Source organism: Cherax quadricarinatus, chromosome 98 (assembly GCF_038502225.1).
Source record: "Cherax quadricarinatus isolate ZL_2023a chromosome 98, ASM3850222v1, whole genome shotgun sequence".
Classification (NCBI taxonomy): Eukaryota; Metazoa; Arthropoda; class Malacostraca; order Decapoda; family Parastacidae; genus Cherax; species Cherax quadricarinatus.
In genome coordinates this window covers 7,334,822-7,353,941 of record NC_091389.1, presented here as the reverse complement: position 1 = coordinate 7,353,941, position 19,120 = coordinate 7,334,822, and the positions used below count along the sequence as shown (strand labels likewise).

Genomic DNA, 19,120 nt, shown 5'->3' with positions numbered 1-19,120 from the left:
GTAGTAGAACGAAGACGACGTTGGAGGTAAATTCTGCGTGCTCGTTGATAGAGAGGGCAGTCTAACAGAATGTGGCTAATCGATACTGGAACTTGACACTGCTCACAGAGAGGAACAGGGTGCCCCTCCATGAGATACCCATGAGTAAGACGAGTGTGACCAATGCAAAGGCGGGAGAGAGTGGTCTCCCAACCTCGGCACTGATGACAAGAAGACGGCCAGTAACCTATGCTCGGTTTAATAGAATGAAGTTTGTTACCAAGCAGAGTTGACCAACGTTGTTGCCAACGGGTGTGAAGGTGGGCAGCTATTGTAGCAAAATAGTCCAGAAATGGAACACCACTATATGAAACTGGTAGGTCATGTACTGCTGACCGCGCAGCAGTGTCTGCCTGTTCATTGCCCTGTACGTCAACATGACCAGGGACCAGGGACTGCACTCATAGAAGAAGCAGAGGTGATGGTGGAAACATAGTCACGCCAGCAAGTGCGTTTAGCATCACGGATGACACGGCGAGCGATCACACGCTTCTGCTTAAAATCAAGAAGTCTCTCATTGGTTCTATTGTACCGGTACCTGCCCCACGCAGCCCGTTTCAAACGTACTGCACGAGCACAAGCAGGAGACCACCAAGGCACACACTTCTGAGAATGCCTGCCTGAGGTTTGGGGTATAGAATGAGAAGCTGCAGTATAAACTGACGTCGAGAAGAGGTGTAGGAGCTCATCAATGGAGGATGAAGAAGGAACCTCACTAAAAGCAGTGAGTTGCGAGTAAAGGTCCCAATTTGCCCGATCAAATTGCCAGGTGGATATGAAGGAGAAGTAAGAATGATTGGAAAATGATCACTGTCATGTAAGTCCGGTAGAACAGACCAGGTGAAGTCTAGTGCAGTGGAGGAAGAGCAGACTGATAGATCGATGCAAGATAGAGTATGAGTACGAGGATCAAAATGGGTGGGAGTACCCGTATTTAAAACATGGAGGGGGTGAAAGGCGAGAAAAGCCTCCAACTGGATGCCACGTGAGTCACAATGAGACCCCCCCCAGAGGAAATGGTGGGCATTGAAATCACCAAGTAACAGAAGTGGGGGTTTACCTGGAGTTTACCTGGAGAGAGTTCCGTGGGTCAACGCCCCCGTGGCCCGGTCTGTGACCAGGCCTCCTGGTGGATCAGAGCCTGATCAACCAGGCTGTTGCTGCTGGCTGCACGCAAACCAACGTACAAGCCACAGCCCGGCTGGTCAGGTACCGACTTTAGGTGCTTGTCCAGTGCCAGCTTGAAGACTGCCAGGGGTCTGTTGGTAATCACCCTTATGTATGCTGGGAGGCAGTTGAACAGTCTCGGGCCCCTGACACTTATTGTATGGTCTCTTAACGTGCTAGTGACACCCCTGCTTTTCATTGGGGGGATGTTGCATCGTCTGCCAAGTCTTTTGCTTTCGTAGTAAGCGATTTTCGTGTGCAAGTTCGGTACTAGTCCCTCTAGGATTTTCCAGGTGTATATAATCATGTATCTCTCCCGCCTGCATTCCAGGGAATACAGGTTCAGGAACCTCAAGCGCTCCCAGTAATTGAGGTGTTTTATCTCCGTTATGTGCGCCGTGAAGGTTCTCTGTACATTTTCTAGGTCAGCAATTTCACCTGCCTTGAAAGGTGCTGTTAGTGTGCAGCAATATTCCAGCCTAGATAGAACAAGTGACCTGAAGAGTGTCATCATGGGCTTGGCCTCCCTAGTTTTGAAGGTTCTCATTATCCATCCTGTCATTTTTCTAGCAGATGCGATTGATACAATGTTATGGTCCTTGAAGGTGAGATCCTCCGACATGATCACTCCCAGGTCTTTGACGTTGGTGTTTCGCTCTATTTTGTGGCCAGAATTTGTTTTGTACTCTGATGAAGATTTAATTTCCTCGTGTTTACCATATCTGAGTAATTGAAATTTCTCATCATTGAACTTCATATTGTTTTCTGCAGCCCACTGAAAGATTTGGTTGATGTCCGCCTGGAGCCTTGCAGTGTCTGCAATGGAAGACACTGTCATGCAGATTCGGGTGTCATCTGCAAAGGAAGACACGGTGCTGTGGCTGACATCCTTGTCTATGTTGGATATGAGGATGAGGAACAAGATAGGAGCGAGTACTGTGCCTTGTGGAACAGAGCTTTTCACTGTAGCTGCCTCGGACTTTACTCTGTTGACGACTACTCTCTGTGTTCTGTTAGTGAGGAAATTATAGATCCATCGACCGACTTTTCCTGTTATTCCTTTAGCACGCATTTTGTGCGCTATTACGCCATGGTCACACTTGTCGAAGGCTTTTGCAAAGTCTGTATATATTACATCTGCGTTCTTTTTATCTTCTAGTGCATTTAGGACCTTGTCGTAGTGATCCAATAGTTGAGACAGACAGGAGCGACCTGTTCTAAACCCATGTTGCCCTGGGTTGTGTAACTGATGGGTTTCTAGATGGGTGGTGATCTTGCTTCTTATGACCCTTTCAAAGATTTTTATGATATGGGATGTTAGTGCTATTGGTCTGTAGTTCTTTGCTGTTGCTTTACTGCCCCCTTTGTGGAGTGGGGCTATGTCTGTTGTTTTTAGTAACTGTGGAACGACCCCCGTGTCCATGCTCCCTCTCCATAGGATGGAAAAGGCTCGTGATAGGGGCTTCTTGCAGTTCTTGATGAACACAGAGTTCCACGAGTCTGGCCCTGGGGCAGAGTGCATGGGCATGTCATTTATCGCCTGTTCGAAGTCATTTGGCATCAGGATAACATCGGTGGTGGTGGTAAGGATGAAACTACAAAGGCAAAATCTGGGATAGAAAATGCTCGAGAAGGAGAGAGATATAAAGAACATATTGTATACCACTTAGTCAAGTGGATACGGGCTGCAGTGTAATGCAGCGAGGTACGGAATATCATTGCGTAGAAGAAGAGCACTTTCATTAAAGGTCCCATCTGAGAAAGGATTCGAAGAATACAATAAATTATAGCCTGAGATAGGTTGGAAAACAGCTGAGTGTAATTTTGGTTCTTGTAAGCAAGCACCAACAGGGGAAAACCTGGAAAGCAACATCTGAAGCTCACCCTGATAACCCCTGAGGCCGCGGATATTCCACTGTAAATAGGCCATGATTGGCGATGAAGAAAATACCAGGAATCCGTAGGGAAGGGCACCTACGGACTAGAGGGGTTAGAAAAGTCAACGTGTGGTGGCATTGGAAGACGTTCAAGCAGCGAAGGAATGGAGCGTTGCAAAGAGTGGAGTTGTGAAGATGGAGGAGAGGGAAGAGAAGGAACAGGAGGTGAATCAGTGTCCATTGAAGGTTTAGTCTCTGCAATATATTCTGAAATGGCTTCAAGTGTTTCTGAATTCAAAGATGTATGGGAGACTATATTGGAGGTAGAAGGAGGAGGGTGAGTAAAGATTGGGACAGTAATGGACTGTACCAAAGTAGAGGGGGACGAAAGAGTGTAGGGGACTGGAGATGAAGTGTGGGGGGGATAGAAGAGGCAGAAACCTGGGAGGTTGTAGAAGAGGGAGAAACTTGGGAGGGGACGGGGTTGGAAGGCATAGTATGAGGAGGAGGGTGAACCTCCATACTTGTAATAGAGCCAGATAGAGGGGAAGAACTAGGCACAGAGACTGGAAAGGTAAAGTGTGGAGGTGGAAGAAGGGAAGGAAGGGGCAAAGAAGATTTGAGCAATGTGGATTTTTTGGACTTCTGAGAAGTAGAGGGGCGATTGGTATAAGGTGTTGTACGAGGTCACAAAGTACAAGATTTTGTCTTTCTCAGCTGCTACACATTCACAACTATCTCAATTATTTTTATATTAATGTATTACCTGGAGTTTACCTGGAGAGAGTTCCGGGGGTCAACGCCCCCGCGGCCCGGTCTGTGACCAGGCCTCCTGGTGGATCAGAGCCTGATCAACCAGGCTGTTGCTGCTGGCTGCACGCAAACCAACGTACAAGCCACAGCCCGGCTGGTCAGGAACCGACTTTAGGTGCTTGTCCAGTGCCAGCTTGAAGACTGCCAGGGGTCTGTTGGTAATCCCCCTTATGTATGCTGGGAGGCAGTTGAACAGTCTCGGGCCCCTGACACTTATTGTATGGTCTCTTAACGTGCTAGTGACACCCCTGCTTTTCATTGGGGGGATGGTGCATCGTCTGCCAAGTCTTTTGCTTTCGTAGTAAGCGATTTTCGTGTGCAAGTTCGGTACTAGTCCCTCTAGGATTTTCCAGGTGTATATAATCATGTATCTCTCCCTCCTGCGTTCCAGGGAATACAGGTTCAGGAACCTCAAGCGCTCCCAGTAATTGAGGTGTTTTATCTCCGTTATGCGCGCCGTGAAGGTTCTCTGTACATTTTCTAGGTCAGCAATTTCACCTGCCTTGAAAGGTGCTGTTAGTGTGCAGCAATATTCCAGCCTAGATAGAACAAGTGACCTGAAGAGTGTCATCATGGGCTTGGCCTCCCTAGTTTTGAAGGTTCTCATTATCCATCCTGTCATTTTTCTAGCAGATGCGATTGATACAATGTTATGGTCCTTGAAGATGAGATCCTCCGACATGATCACTCCCAGGTCTTTGACGTTGGTGTTTCGCTCTATTTTGTGGCCAGAATTTGTTTTGTACTCTGATGAAGATTTAATTTCCTCGTGTTTACCATATCTGAGTAATTGAAATTTCTCATCATTGAACTTCATATTGTTTTCTGCAGCCCACTGAATGATTTGGTTGATGTCCGCCTGGAGCCTTGCAGTGTCTGCAATGGAAGACACTGTCATGCAGATTCGGGTGTCATCTGCAAAGGAAGACACGGTGCTGTGGCTGACATCCTTGTCTATGTCGGATATGAGGATGAGGAACAAGATGGGAGCGAGTACTGTGCCTTGTGGAACAGAGCTTTTCACCGTAGCTGCCTCGGACTTTACTCTGTTGACGACTACTCTCTGTGTTCTGTTAGTGAGGAAATTATAGATCCATCGACCGACTTTTCCTGTTATTCCTTTAGCACGCATTTTGTGCGCTATTACGCCATGGTCACACTTGTCGAAGGCTTTTGCAAAGTCTGTATATATTACATCTGCATTCTTTTTATCTTCTAGTGCATTTAGGACCTTGTCGTAGTGATCCAATAGTTGAGACAGACAGGAGCGACCTGTTCTAAACCCATGTTGCCCTGGGTTGTGTAACTGATGGGTTTCTAGATGGGTGGTGATCTTGCTTCTTATAACCCTTTCAAAGATTTTTATGATATGGGATGTTAGTGCTATTGGTCTGTAGTTCTTTGCTGTTGCTTTACTGCCCCCTTTGTGGAGTGGGGCTATGTCTGTTGTTTTTAGTAACTGTGGGACGACCCCCGTGTCCATGCTGCCTCTCCATAGGATGGAAAAGGCTCGTGATAGGGGCTTCTTGCAGTTCTTGATGAACACAGAGTTCCATGAGTCTGGCCCTGGGGCAGAGTGCATGGGCATGTCATTTATCGCCTGTTCGAAGTCATTTGGCGTCAGGATAACATCGGATAGGCTTGTGTTAATCAAATTTTGTGGCTCTCTCATAAAAAATTAATTTTGATCTTCGACTCTCAGTCTGGTTAGTGGCTTGCTAAAAACTGAGTCATATTGGGACTTGAGTAGCTCACTCATTTCGTTGCTGTCATCTGTGTAGGACCCATCTTGTTTAAGTAGAGGCCCAATACTGGACGTTGTTCTCGATTTTGATTTGGCATAGGAGAAGAAATACTTTGGGTTTATTTCGATTTCATTTATGGCTTTTAGTTCTTCCCACGATTCCTGACTCCTAAAGGATTCTTTTAGCTTAAGTTCGATGCTTGCTATTTCTCTGACCAGTGTCTCCCTACGCATTTCAGATATATTGACCTCTTTTAGCCGCTCTGTTATTCTTTTCCGTCGCCTGTAAAGGGAGCGCCTGTCTCTTTCTGTTTTACATCTACTCCTCCTTTTTCTTAGAGGAATAAGCCTTGTGCATACATCGAGTGCCACCGAGTTAATCTGTTAATCTGTGTTGCTTAGTATATCTTCCCAGCTTATATCGGTTAGGACTTGGTTTACTTGGTCCCACTTTATGTTTTTGTTATTGAAGTTGAATTTGGTGAATGCTCCCTCGTGACTAATCTCATTATGTCAGTCTGGGGCTCCGCGCATACATGACTGAACCTCAATTATGTTGTGATCTGAGTATATTGTTTTTGATATGGTGACATTTCTTATCAGATCATCATTGTTAGTGAAGATGAGGTCTAGTGTATTCTCCAGTCTAGTAGGCTCTATTATTTGCTGGTTTAAATTGAATTTTGTGCAGAGATTTAAAAGCTCGTGCGAGTGTGAGTTTTCATCAGAGCTGCCTCCTAGTGTTATTACTGCAACAATATTATTTGCTATATTCCTCCATTTTAGGTGCCTTAAGTTGAAATCCCCCAGGAGCAAGATGTTGGGTGCAGGAGCTGGAAGATTTTCCAGACATTGGTCAATTTTTAACAGCTGTTCCTGGAATTGCTGGAATGTTGCATCCGGAGGCTTGTAGACTACCACAATGACTAGGTTTTGGTTCTCGACCTTTACTGCTAAAACTTCCACTACGTCATTTGAGGCATTAAGCAGTTCTGTGCAAACAAGTGACTCTGCAATGTACAGGCCAACCCCCCCCCTTTTGCCTGTTCACTCTGTCACATCTGTATAGGTTGTAACCTGGGATCCATATTTCGTTGTCCAAGTGATCCTTTATGTGGGTCTCAGTGAAAGCCGCGAACATTGCCTTTGCCTCTGCAAGCAGTCCATGGATGAAAGGTATTTTGTTGTTTGTTGCTGGCTTTAGACCCTGTATATTTGCAAAGAAGAATGTTATCGGACTGGTGGTATTGTTGGTACTGGGGGGGGATTTTTTTTCCGGCATTAGTATCTGTATCTGTTGGTTTGGAGTGGAGGCCATCGACTGTGGTTCCACTCCAGGAATGACTGGATTTGGTGTACGATTTCTGCCATTTCCTGCCAGTTTTTTTTCCTTCCTGGCACTAAAAAACCTCTCCCTCTTGAGTGGCTGTGGCTACATGTATACCTTGTACATGTATTAATAGATATTATTATTATTGTAAACCTGAATAAACATTATTATTATTATTATTATTATTATTGTTATTGTTGTTACATTTTAATTCGAGTTTCGCTGAAAGCAAAAAAAAAAAAAAAATATAAATATATTATTTACGATACACTCATAACAGCACAATTATTTATCATGATAAATTTAGTTCACAAGTTTTTTTTACATCGCAAAATGCTAAAAAAAAAACACTAAAAAATTATTAAAAAAATATATAAACTCAACGAGTTTATTCTTGAATGTTTAGGGGAGGGAGGTCTGCCTGACCCCCAAGTTTATCAGGAAATATAACTTTAATAGGGTCTGTGGGAAATATTTCTGGCGTATTGAATATTATTTTAAAATTGGAAATGATGAGAGAGGAATTGTGTAGAAATTAGATAGTTGTTATATACGAGTCGAAATTTATGGATAAATTGGTTTTTATGGTGTTGTGTGAGATTGTATGGTAGAGTTAATTTGGGGTTATTAATAGTTAAAAATGAGATATAACTAGCTTGGTGTTAGTATAATTATATGGGCATAATTAAATACGAGTTATCCGTTTTTTAAAGTGAGAAATAAAGATAAATGATAGTAAATAAAGGTGGACGGTGTAAAAAGTCCTAATTTTAGTGGGGGAGATGGTAACGATCGGGCGGCCCAGCTGAGGCTGTCAGCCATCGTGTCCAGAGTTCAACCTTTATTTTGTGTGTTATTGGCGGACATATCTCGCCGTCGTAGCTGTGCTCCAGCTCCCGTGGCTGCCCCTCGCCCCTCACTAGTCATGGCTGTCCAACACTCACGCAGGACTGACGGTTTACTTATATATACGAACTACAAATAAGACCCCAGCGCCTCTGAAAATATAAAAATTCTTAATATTTAAGGGTTGAGGGGGAGGTCCGCCGCTCTAGGCCTATAGTGTGGCAGTTTCTTATAGGCCTACCTGCCCTCTGTGTCGCCAAATAAGGGGATAAAATAATATGCTTGTGTTACGGAGGTATCACTAAGTCCCAGAAGGTTGGGAGTTTATCTATCTTATCTATCTGCTTCTGGATTTATTTCCTCCCTTTAATCACCCTTTCCCCCCCTTGGGCCGCCTCTCCCTCCCTCCCCCACCCCCACAAGATCATGTTTCGACTCCACGGGGACCTAGCCTAGGCCTAGTCTAGGCCGCCATCACCGCCATCTAGGCCTAGTCTAGGCCGCCATCACCGCCATCTAGGCCGCCATCACTGCCATCTAGGCCGCTGCCATCACCGTCGTCGCCCGGGCCCCCCCAAGACTCCTGTATTATGACCGACATGGTAAAAGCGCGGAACTACGACGAAGACGGATTTGTTAAGCGAGCGGCTTGTATATGTGTCAACGAGGACGAGACGCAGGTACGACCCCAGGCTGGCCAGGGTCCGTCACTACCATCACTGATGTAACGCTGGGTCTCCGCACCACTCTGGGGGAGCCTTGTGGCAGTCTGGGGGAGCCTTGTGACACTCTGGGGGAGCCTTGTGGCACACTGGGGGAGCCTTGTGACACTGGGGGAGCCTTGTGGCACTCTGGGGGAGCCTTGTGGCACTGGGGGAGCCTTGTGGCACTGAGGGAGCCTTGTGGCACTGGGGGAGCCTTGTGACACTGGGGGAGCCTTGTGGCACTCTGGGGGAGCCTTGTGGCACTCTGGGGGAGCCTTGTGGCACTCTGGGGGAGCCTTGTGGCACTCTGGGGGAGCCTTGTGGCACTGGGGGAGCGTTGTGGCACTCTGGGGGAGCCTTGTGGCACTCTGAGGGGTCCTTGTGGCACTGGGGGAGCCTTGTGGCACTCTGGGGGAGCCTTGTGGCACTCTGGGGGAGCCTTGTGGCACTCTGGGGGAGCCTTGTGGCACTCTGAGGGGTCCTTGTGGCACTCGGGGAGCCTTGTGGCACTGGGGGAGCCTTGTGGCACCCTGGGGGAGCCTTGTGGCACTCTGGGGCAGCCTTGTGGCACTGGGGCAGCCTTGTGGCACTCTGGGGGAGCCTTGTGGCACTCTGAGGGGTCCTTGTGGCACTGGGGGAGCCTTGTGGCACTGGGGGGAGCCTTGTGGCACTGGGGGGGCCTTGTGGCACTCTGGGGGCCTTGTGGCACTCTGGGGGGTCCTTGTGGCACTCAGGGTCCTTGTGGCACCCTGGGGGAGCCTTGTGGCACTCTGGGGGAGCCTTGTGGCACTGAGGGAGCCTTGTGGCACTCTGGGGGAGCCTTGTGGCACTGGGGGAGCCTTGTGGCACTGGGGGAGCCTTGTGGCACTGGGGGAGCCTTGTGGCACTCTGGGGGGTCCTTGTGACACTGGGGGAGCCTTGTGGCACTCTGGGGGAGCCTTGTGGCACTCTGGGGGAGCCTTGTGGCACTCTGGGGGAGCCTTGTGGCACTGGGGCAGCCTTGTGGCACTGAGGGAGCCTTGTGGCACTGGGGCAGCCTTGTGGCACTCTGATGGAGCCTTGTGGCACTGGGGCAGCCTTGTGGCACTGGGGCAGCCTTGTGGCACTGAGGGAGCCTTGTGGCACTCTGGGGAAGCCTTATGGCACTGGGGGAGCCTTGTGGCACCCTGGGGGAGCCTTGTGGCACCCTGGGGGAGCCTTGTGGCACTGGGGCAGCCTTGTGGCACTCTGAGGGAGCCTTGTGGCACTGAGGGAGCCTTGTGGCACTGGGGGAGCCTTGTGGCACTGGGGCAGCCTTGTGGCACTGAGGGAGCCTTGTGGCACTCTGGGGCAGCCTTGTGGCACTCTGGAGGAGTCTTGTGGCACTGGTGCAGCCTTGTGGCACTCTGAGGGAGCCTTGTGGCACTCGGGGAGCCTTGTGGCACTGGGGGAGCCTTGTACCCTGGGGGAGCCTTGTGGCACTCGGGCAGCCTTGTGGCACTGGGGCAGCCTTGTGGCACTCTGGGGGAGCCTTGTGGCACTGGGGGAGCCTTGTGGCACTCTGGGGACCATTGTGGCACTTGGGGATCCTTGTGGCACTGGGGGATCCTGGCACCAGGGGATCCTTATGGCACTGAGGATCCTTGTGGCACTCTGGGGTATCCTTGTGGCACTCTGGGGATCCTTCTGGCACACTGGAGGATCCTTGTGGCACTCTGGGGGATCCTTCTGGCACTGGGGGATTCTTGTCACTGGAGGATCCTTGTGGCACTCAGGGGATCCTTGTGGCACTGTGGGATCCTTGTGGCACTCTGGGGGATCCTTGTACTCTGGGGATCCTTGTGGCACTCTGGGGATCCTTGTGGCACTCTGGGGGATCCTTGTGGCACTCTGAGAATTCTTGTGGCACTGGGGGATTCTTGTGGCACTCTGGGGGACCCTAGTGGCACTCTGGAGGATCCTTGTGGCACTCTGGGGGATCCTTGTGGCACTCTGGGGTATCCTTGTGGCACTCTGGGGATCCTGGCACACTGGAGGATCCTTGTAGCACTCTGGGGGATCCTTGTGGCACTCTGGGGGATCCTTGTGGCACTGGGGGATCCTTGTGGCACTCTGGGGTATCCTTGTGGCACTCTGGGGTATCCTTGTGGCACTCTGGGGATCCTTAGCACTGGAGGATCCTTGTCACTGGCACACTGGAGGATCCTTGTCACTGGCACACTGGAGGATCCTTGTGGCACTCAGGGGATCCTTGTGGCACTGTGGGATCCTTGTGGTACTCTGGGATCCTTATGGCACTCTGGGGATCCTTGTGGCACTCTGGGGATCCTTGTGGCACTCTGGGGTCCCTTGTGGCACTGGGGGATTCTTGTGGCACTGGAGGACCTATGTGGCATTCTGGAGGATCCTTGTGGCACTGGGGATCCTTGTGGCACTCTGGGGGACCCTAGTGGCACTCTGGAGGATCTTTGTGGCACTGGGGGATCCTTGTGGCACTCTGGGGGATCCTTGTGGCACTCTGGGGACCATTGTCGCACTGGGGGATCCTTGTGGCATTCTGGAGGATCCTTGTGGTACTCTGGGGGATCCATGTGGCATTCTGGAGAATCCTTGTCACTGGGGGATCCTTGTGGCACTCTGGGGGATTCTTGTGGCACTGGGGGATCCTTGTGACACTCTGGGAACCATTGTGGCACTCTGGGGGATTCTTGTGGCACTGGGGGACCCTTGTGGCACTCTGGGGGACCCTTGTAGCACTTGGGGGTGGAACCCTTGTAGCACTCTGGGGGACCTTTGTAGCACTTCGTGGCCCCTTATAGTACTAAAAGGGCCCCTGTTACTATTCCAGAGCCCCTTGTAGTGCTAAAAGAGTTCATGGAGTGCTCTAGGGATCCTTAAAGCACTCTGGGGCTCCTTGTAGTACTATAAGGGGCCCCTTGTGGTGCTATGCCTGGAATATACCTGGTGAGAGTCAAGGGTCAACGCCCCCACGGCTCAGTCTGTGACCAAGCTGCGGGGGCACATTGTAGTGGTAAAAGGGGTCCCTGGAGTGCTCTAGGGACCCTTGTAGCACTCTGGGACCCATTGTAGTACTAAAAGTCCCCTAGAGTTCCCCAGGGACTCCTGTAGCACACCAGGGCACCTTTTTGTACTACAAGGGACCCCTCATAGTGCTTTGGGGCCTCTTATAGCACCCCAGGGCCCCTGATACCTCTATCCATTGTTTGCTGTATATATTGAGTATCCTGTGTATGTAATATCCATGGTGTGGGGTACTACGGGTAGGCCAGAGTATCAACATCAGTGTCGATTAACTTTGGATGATTTTGATGGTATCGACCTAAAATTTAGCACCATATTATCAGTGTATTGACTAATCTTAACATCGGTGGTTATCAACTAATTTTGATATCAGTTGGTATGAGTGAATTTTGATATCGGTGGGTATGGGCGAATTTTGGCAACATTGGCTTGAAATTGAATGTTGGTATTGGCCAAAAAAAAAGGGGGGGAGGGGAGCGTTCCATCCTTACTTTACAAGTTACGTAGGATCAAGTTTTAGTGGGGGGGGGGGAAGGTTGCCTATAATCAAGATTTTTTTTTCCTTCTAATGCCAGATATTTTTTCACTGAGTTATGACTGTTTTAAAAGCTCCTTGCTTATAATGATTATACTTAAAATAGTTATAATTATTATTACTGAGCTCTAAACCCACATAGTGAAGGTGAAGAAAGGATAGGTTAAAGACACTTCAACCACTTCATAAGTAGTGTTGGGGATAATATGTAATGGTGATGGAGCGAGTGATGATGAAAGTGTTTCTTCTTTTCTGGTGTCGCCCTGTCTCGGGGAAATGGCCAATGTGTTAAAACAAAACAAATGCTCGCCGAAAAATGCACCATACAGGACGTTTATCAGAGGGAATATTTCACAGCGATTGCCATTTTCAGTCCTGTTATAGAGAGACAGGAGGACCCTACATGTACTACAGCCATTGTTCATTATGTTCTACTTGCTGGCAGTTATCACAAGCAAGTGAAACAATGGCTGAGTTGAAAGCCAACAAAAATGTGGAACACTGAAAAGACCTGCTGTATATGTGAGGCCCTCCAAGGAGGGCCCCACTTATACAGCAGGTTCGGTTCTGGGTTACTACTGTACAGGAGGTTCCTGCTTATACAGGAGGTTCCTGCTTATACAGGAGGTTCCTGCTTATACAGGAGGTTCCTGCTTATACAGGAGGTTCCTGCTTATACAGGAGGTTCCTGCTTATACAGGAGGTTCCTGCTTATACAGGAGGTTCCTGCTTATACAGGAGGTTAGGTTCTAGGTTACTTCTTGAAGGCTCTGGACTGGCACTTAGTACCTGATCAGCCGGGCTGTGGTTTAAATGTTGTTTTACGTGCAGCCAGCAGTAACAGCCTGGTTGATCAGGCTCTGATCCACCATGAGGCCTGGTCACAGACCGGGCTGTGGGGGTGCCGACCCGTAAAACCCTCTCCAGGTACTGCTCCAATTATGGTGTTATGTTTTACTTCGATGGTACCGTTCTCACTACATGTTTAACATGTTTAACATGTTTAACATGTTTTAACATGCTTAACCCTTAAACGGTCCAAACAAATCGACGTTCAAATTCGTAGCTACAACAATAGATTTACTTTTTTTAACATATTTTCAAATGTAACAAAAAAAAATGTAGATAAAAGTTTTTTTTACAAGTTTTCAAATGTAAAACAAAAAAGAAGATCTACATTTTTTTACATACTTTCAGATGTTGAAAAAACGTATATATACGTTTGGACCGTTTACGGGTTAAATAAGATCTTATACAGTCAAGGGGAATACTTATTCATGATTGGTCGTCCTCAGTTTCTGAAATCTTTTCACCAACCCTCTCAACAAGTTATTTAAACTACTATTACAAAAATAGGAATATTTTCTAGACAGACAAAATACATTGACAAACATTCACAAAAATACAATAGAAAGTAAAATAACCTAGACAACTCAGAGCTACATCTCGAATACTTCGTCCAGCATATATACAGTGGACCCCCGGTTTACGATGTTATTTCACTCCAGAAGTATGTTCAGGTGCCAGTACTGACCGAATTTGTTCCCATAAGGAATATTGTGAGTTAGATTAGTCCATTTCAGACCCCCAAACATACACGTACAAACGCACTTACATAAATACACTTACATAATTGGTCGCATTGGGAGCTGATCGTAAAGCGGGGATCCACTGTATACAAGTTAATCATTTTCCTATTCATAACAAGGATTCAAACCCTTAACTGTTCTGCCAATACAGTCACGCAGTCCACGTGAATCAATTAATACTCGTTTCCTCCTGATGACCTTAACTCAGCGTTCTGACGCACTGTGGTCACTCTGGGTATAATGGTTACATCATATTAAAGCACAAATCTTACCTTTGGGGCACTCAAATCTTGTCCAGAAGCAAGAGTAGAGGAAGAGGAGATGTTACCATGGTGATGCCATCACAGACAGTGAGGGATCCCCACCTTGTCTCTCCCATCTACCCCAACAACAACAAACAAAAGACTGTTGACATGCCCAATTCTATAGCTAATACAATAATTTTGTTTTTTCCACTACTACACCTTATTTTACTTTAAAAAATAAGAAATACAAACTCTATAACTACTAATTTTAATTGTGGTGTATAGTACAACCTATTTATATTGAAAAAAAAAAAAAGAGCTTGGCTCAACAGGACCCTTTTTCCCATAAGACTGATCTACCTTTATGATACAATTAAAGCAATTGTGCTTCCCATCAGTTTAATTAGGTATTCCAAAGTGAGTTACTACTACAGTGGAACCTCAAAAATCGAACTTCTCCCAACACGACCAATTATGTAAGTGTAGTTTTGTAAGTGCTTTTATAAGTGTATTTTTAATGGTCTGAAATGAACTAATCTAATTTACATTATTCCTGATGGGAATAAATTCATTCGGTAAAGGCACTCGAACAGCCTTCTGGACCGAAGAAAGTTCGATATTTGAGGTTCCACTGTACTTAGATACATGTTGGGTCCTATAGCCCCATAACATATGGTATTGTACCTTTTTGTTCTTTGAGGGAAAGTATATTCTTCATCTTATGGCTTGGGCTGACGTTCATGGCTTGCAAATTATAGTAAGTTTATGTAGGTACAGGTATACATAAATATAGTTACACAAATTATCATAGTACAGAGCGACCACTACTAATCCGGCATCATTGGGACTTCATTCTACTACGTACATCTTCCTCATTTTCATCACTGCTTTCTCCTCCACTGGCTTGTTGCCGTGGACTTACAACCATCTGCACAATTTCTGAGCCGAAATTAGTGCCGGATTAGCGATGGAACTGGATTAGTGATGGCTGACCTGTAATGTGTGTAAATTACCTAATATGCATTACTAAGTAGTGCTTCTCAAAGCAGGTGTTGCTGGTGTCTTCACGTCGTGACTCTGAGCTATGGATCGTTCCGGGGGGCGGGGTAGAGCCCAACGAGCTTCCAGACATGGCTGCCATCAGGGAAGTTCGAGAAGAGGCGGGAGTATGTGGAATGTTGGGTCGCTGCCTCGGTGTCTTTGAGGTGAGGAGTCTTACCTGCATTTATCTGTTAACTTGTCCACTATTAACCCACAGCTTGAAAAGAGGTGAGATTTTGTTTGATTTTTAAACCCGGAGGGTTAACTACTCAGGATAACCCAAGAAAGGCAGTGTATCGTCAAAGACTGTCTGTCTGATTTCCATTGGAATCAGGGTCCTCAATCTTGTCCCCTAGGATGCGACTCACACAAATCAACTAACACCCAGGTACCTACTTGCTTGCTAGGTGAACAGGACAGTGGGTGTAAGGAAACATGCCCAATGTTTCCACCCTTGCCGGGAATTGAACCACGGACAGTGTGTTGCCTACCAGGCCACAGACTTTGCAAAGTGTTCCAGCCAAGGTATTGTGATGTTTCACACATATAATAACTTGCTGGTGTTGCATCTAATGATGGAATGTGCATTTTTCCCAAGCTTGGCATGCACCTTAATAGCTTTGTAATTCTAGTGTGCTGCTAAGAATTACAGAAGGTAACTGGTTTATGATACAGTATGTGATGTCATTGATTTAGAAAACTGAGAGATTGAAGAATGTGAAACTTGAAACAGTTGGTAATCTTTATTGAGGTGGAAGATGAGTTTGAGGGACTGATTACCTCAAACTCCTCATCTTCCACTATTCTTCTCTATTGGACTGAAGAAGCCACTGGCTGGCAAAATGTTCCCTCGATAAAGGTTCCCAAATGTTGCATGGGTGTCTGATTCTTGTGATACAGTAGTTTTGCTTGTGTAATGGCACTGTATATACCAAACAAGTGTACTAACAACCCTCAGTCGTTTACATCACCTTGAACCTGTTGTCACTCGACTAAAATCTCCTATATGAATGATCTCTCGAATTAGGTTCTAGGTAACATGCATGCCCCTCTATTAAAAATTTAAATCTGCTCAATGCGGAAAATATTTATGCCCTACCATTGTGCGTACTGTGTTTATACAACACTAACCCTACAACACACTACTCTGCCACTACAACACACTAACACCGACCCAGTGTTTAGGCTTCTCGGAGAGCTGCAGCAGGACACACACAGCAAGTGTCTCCTTGACATGCAACATATTCATCTTAACCTATTTAGATATTCCCTTTAAATTAACCCTTTCAGGGTCCAAGGCCCAAATCTGGAGTCACGCACCAGTGTCCAAGAATTTTCAAAAAAAAAATTTGTTATTTTTTCTTATGAAATCGTAGAGAATCTTTTTGTGAAGGTAATAAAACAAAAAGTACGAAATTTGGTGGAAAATTGACGAAATTATGCTCTCGCGAATTTTGATGTCTCAGCGATATTTACGAATCGGCGATTTTGCCGAATTTGACTCCCATTTTAGGCCAATTACATTATTCCAATCAACCAAATTCTTAGCTATTTCACTAGTATTACTTCTATTCTATCGATTGAGCACAAGAAATCGCCAAGTCAACTGTTTCAACTACAAAATAAAGTGATCGGAAATTGTTAATTTGGCCAATTTAACACAAAGTTCAAAATATTCCAATTTCAAAATAGGGTCCAGAATGAACAATGTAGGCATTCTTGGCACTAAACTAACATTTCCTATGTTCATTAGTTATGTTTTGAGGCTTTACAAATAAATTCCATTTTGATTTTTTATTCACATAATGAATTTTTATTCACACCAAAAAATAGAAGATTTACTGTTATGCAATATTGTAATAATTGTATAAATATCATCACCATATTTGTGAATGTATATTAGACCCACCAGCTGACGTGTATTAGATGTGTGAGGTCGTTTGTTTACTCTTGAATATCGGCAAAAATTTAACATTTCTGCTACTTTGAGCTCAGTTTCAAGCCATTTCCAGTGCTAAAACCAATCAAAATCATCTCTATTTCTGTAATATGTCTTCCATTCTATCAAATGAGACCAAGAAATCGCAAATACAACTATAAAAAACATACGAAAAAACACTGCAAAGTTGCTGTTTTAATCGAAAAATCATGATTTCAGTTTTTTTTCTCTCATTATACACAGTGTGCTGCAGGATCTGTTTTATGTGGTGCACACATACCACATAGATGTATTCTCTCATATCTAGGCCCAAATGTACGACTCACAGTTTATCAGAGTGAGCTGAGCTCATGGCGTAGATCTACGGTTTGGACCCTGAACGTAAAGCCGTAGATCTACGGGACGGACCCTGAAAGGGTTAAAGGCCCTAAAATCTGGAACTCACTACCTGAAATGCAAAAAAATTTATATCTGCCAACTGGTACTTTAAAAATTCCTTAAACTCATTTTTGTCTTGATTATAAATAATGTCTGTATACCTATTGTAACTTACTCTCATCTGTGGTAACCTATGGTAACATCGACACTTACGTACTATTGTTGCCACCTGTTTTGGTCACTTAATATTTTTCCACAATTTATGTTCAGTTTTGTTTACCGTCTCTACATATTATAAGTATCAATGTTTAATTTCATGCAGTGCAAAACTAACTTTCCTATATACGTATTTCATTTCTTTTAATTTATTTCTTCCTCTGCATAATTAGTGGGCTTTTCCAGTAGTTTGTAGTTACATTATTGAAACTACTGCTTTGGTAACTATTTTTGTATTTGTAACTTTTGTAAGCTCTGTTTGGGAATGAAATTCATTAACATTTTCAGTTTCAGCCATGGTATTGCGAGTTATTTCTGCTCGGTAGTTTTGCATTATCTGCGAATGGTGGCTTGTCAAAATACATCCTCCACGATAGGTTGTTTCCTTATACGAGGCAGAGTACTGTCTGGGTCATAGTTATCCGTAGGGAGGAAGAACTTTTAAGCTCTTCTTTTATCACGACTTGTCCCCCATCTTTCACAGTACTGTATAGGACTTAGAAGTTGTCTTAGGGTACTCCTCTTTTGCTGCACTTGAACCTCCATCTCATACCATGACTTGTCTCCTGTCTTTCAGGTATGCCTTAATCCATGCTAGCACCTTTCCTGTCACCCCGGTCTACAACACCAGTTTGTGTCAGTCTCCTGTGGGGACCCCTGTGTCCAAAGGCGTTCTTGCCGTCAAGGAAGATGCAGTCTGCCCACCCCTCCCTTTCCTGCCTGATCTATGTCAGCCTGTCATAGGGAATTATTGAGTGTGTGAGGTAGGCGTTGCGATTTGTCCGACTCTCTATGTGGGTCTTTCTGGTATTCATATTTTTCAGGGATCTTGGCAGGAGTACGGCATATATACGTATATAAACTGAGAGGCTATTTTAGGTATTAAAAGTATTTGTGACTGGTGGTGAACAGGTTACATGCAGCCTTAACCCTTTCACTGTTGGTCCCGTACTGTTACGGCTTTGAAGCCAGTGTCAATCTCGTAATACTACGCCAAAATTCTAGCAGCTTCCAGTCTTGCAGGAGATAACTGGTAGGCCTACATATGAAAGAATAGGTCTGAGGGGTTAGTGTAAGCAATATAAAAGAGGGTGGTATAGGGTAAGGAGTGCCGTTTGGGGGTACATAGTACCCTATCTTGGGAAGGATGCTTACTAATTTGGAAATTTTCTTAGATATATGCCGGATGTGGGAATGAAATTTAAGATTAGTCAAGGAGAAGACCTAGAGATTTACCCTCAATGTGTCTTGTAATGGGGGAACCATTTATCAGTATGTTAAGTTGGATATTTAAGGCTCTGTTTCCAAACAGCTTCAGTAGGTTTTATCTATATTGAGAGTGAGTGTGTTGGTCATCATCCAAGTACATATTTTTTGCAGCTCGTCGTTTACAGTGTCTCTGAGTATAACCGGGTTTGAGTGGGAGAAGACATAAGTAGTGTCATATGCAAAAGTTGTTTGTGTATTATATTTTTTTGAAGATTTTAGAAAGCAAGGCACGTTTGATATAGGTCTGTAATTGTTCAGATCAGTTGGATCGCCTTTGAGGATCGAGGTGACTGTTGCTGTCTTGAGTATGGATGGGAAAGTTGACGATGTTACAAATTTGTTAAACAATGTTTTTATAATTGGTGAC

The 19,120-nt window shown here is 45.5% G+C and overlaps 1 protein-coding gene across 4 annotated transcripts in view; it reads left to right on the top strand.

Moving 5' to 3' along the window:
* Positions 1–7,748: 7,748 nt before the first annotated feature.
* LOC128702581 (diphosphoinositol polyphosphate phosphohydrolase 1) overlaps positions 7,749–19,120 on the top strand; it is a 29,265-nt gene continuing 17,893 nt past the window's right edge. For all 4 annotated transcript variants that reach the window (XM_053796887.2, XM_053796885.2, XM_053796886.2 and 1 more), the window contains exons 1-2: positions 7,749–8,496; positions 14,960–15,115. In XM_053796887.2, coding sequence (XP_053652862.1) covers positions 8,407–8,496; positions 14,960–15,115 — 246 coding nt within the window. In that variant the 5' untranslated portion in view covers positions 7,749–8,406. The remainder of the gene's footprint in view (positions 8,497–14,959; positions 15,116–19,120) is intronic.